We start from the raw sequence: 1057 nt of genomic DNA, 5'->3' as shown, positions 1-1057 counted from the left end.
TGGGGCGGGCCCCGCTTTGGTAAATAGCCTTCTTTGCCCGGCCCTGAATTTGTGGGCCCAGTAGCGGGACGGGGTTTTTTTTTCCTCGTTTGTCCAAAAAGCCCCCTAAACCCCCCCCCCCCCCGCGGGCCCCTCCCTCCCCATGCTTTCATTCCCTCCCCAAAGCTCGCCGGCCTTCCCCCCCGCCGTCCACCACCACCCTCCCCCACACCCCACAGGGGTGCCCGACCCACGGCCGCAGCCGGCTGGTCGCCTTTGCGCAGTCAGCGCACTCCGCGTGCGGCGGCGCCGGCGCCGGAAAGAGCTGCGAGGCTGGCTGGACGCCAGAGCGAGACGTGCGGCTTCTCGACGCGGCGTGGACGCACCGCCTCAACGTGCGCACCGTCGCGCAGGCCGTCGGCGGGCCGACTGCAAGCTGCTCGGACGAGCGCGACACGGCCGAGGCTGAGGCCGGCGCGCGGCTGCTCTGCCTGCTCGCGCCGCAGCACCGCGCCGCGCCGCCGCAGACGCACGCGCCGCTGCTGACGCCGCCGATCGAGGTGGAGGAGCTGGGCGCGCCGCCGTCCCACGGCTTTCGGCTCGCGCTGGCGGGCGCCGCGCCGACGGGTGCGGCTGAGAAGGAGGAGGCCCCGCGCAAAAAGTGCCTCAGCGCGCTGCTCCGGCTGAGCGCGTGCGCGCTCGAGGAGTCCGCAAAGTGGGGCGGCGCCGTCGGCGCCGCCGGCAAGCTCTACAAGCAGGGCGAGCTCGACGCGGCCAGCCCGGCCCCGCCTCCCGACCATGCCGCGTACAGCCTCGCCGGCTGCTCGCCGTACGCCCCGAGCCAGCTCGCCCACGCGGGCCTGCGCGCTGTCGGCCTCCCGCCCATCGAGCAGAAGTACCTGCCGTCGGGCGTGCCGACTGCGCAGGCGCCCTCCGATGTGAGAGAGGTCCCCGGGCTGGGTTCCCGCACCCACAGTGGGGGTGAACCCTGGTGGGAGATGCTATCTCGCTCCGCCGCGAGAGAGACCCCGTGTGCCCCTGTGCCGATCCCTCTCCGCCGCGCTGCACCCCCCCCCCC

The 1057-nt window shown here is 73.8% G+C and overlaps 1 protein-coding gene across 1 annotated transcript in view; it reads left to right on the top strand.

Moving 5' to 3' along the window:
* Window positions 1-329: 329 nt before the first annotated feature.
* The window catches only part of EMIHUDRAFT_452899 (hypothetical protein), a gene marked incomplete at its 3' end in the record, with an annotated part of 1590 nt that continues 862 nt past the window's right edge, over window positions 330-1057 (top strand). The window contains exon 1 of the mRNA XM_005761668.1: window positions 330-905. Coding sequence (XP_005761725.1) covers window positions 778-905 — 128 coding nt within the window. The remainder of the gene's footprint in view (window positions 906-1057) is intronic.

The sequence above is a fragment of the Emiliania huxleyi genome, assembly GCF_000372725.1.
Source record: "Emiliania huxleyi CCMP1516 unplaced genomic scaffold EMIHUscaffold_70, whole genome shotgun sequence".
NCBI lineage: Eukaryota > Haptophyta > Isochrysidales > Noelaerhabdaceae > Emiliania > Emiliania huxleyi.
Note: the sequence above shows the minus strand (reverse complement) of the source record. Positions and strands in the feature narration are given on the sequence as shown.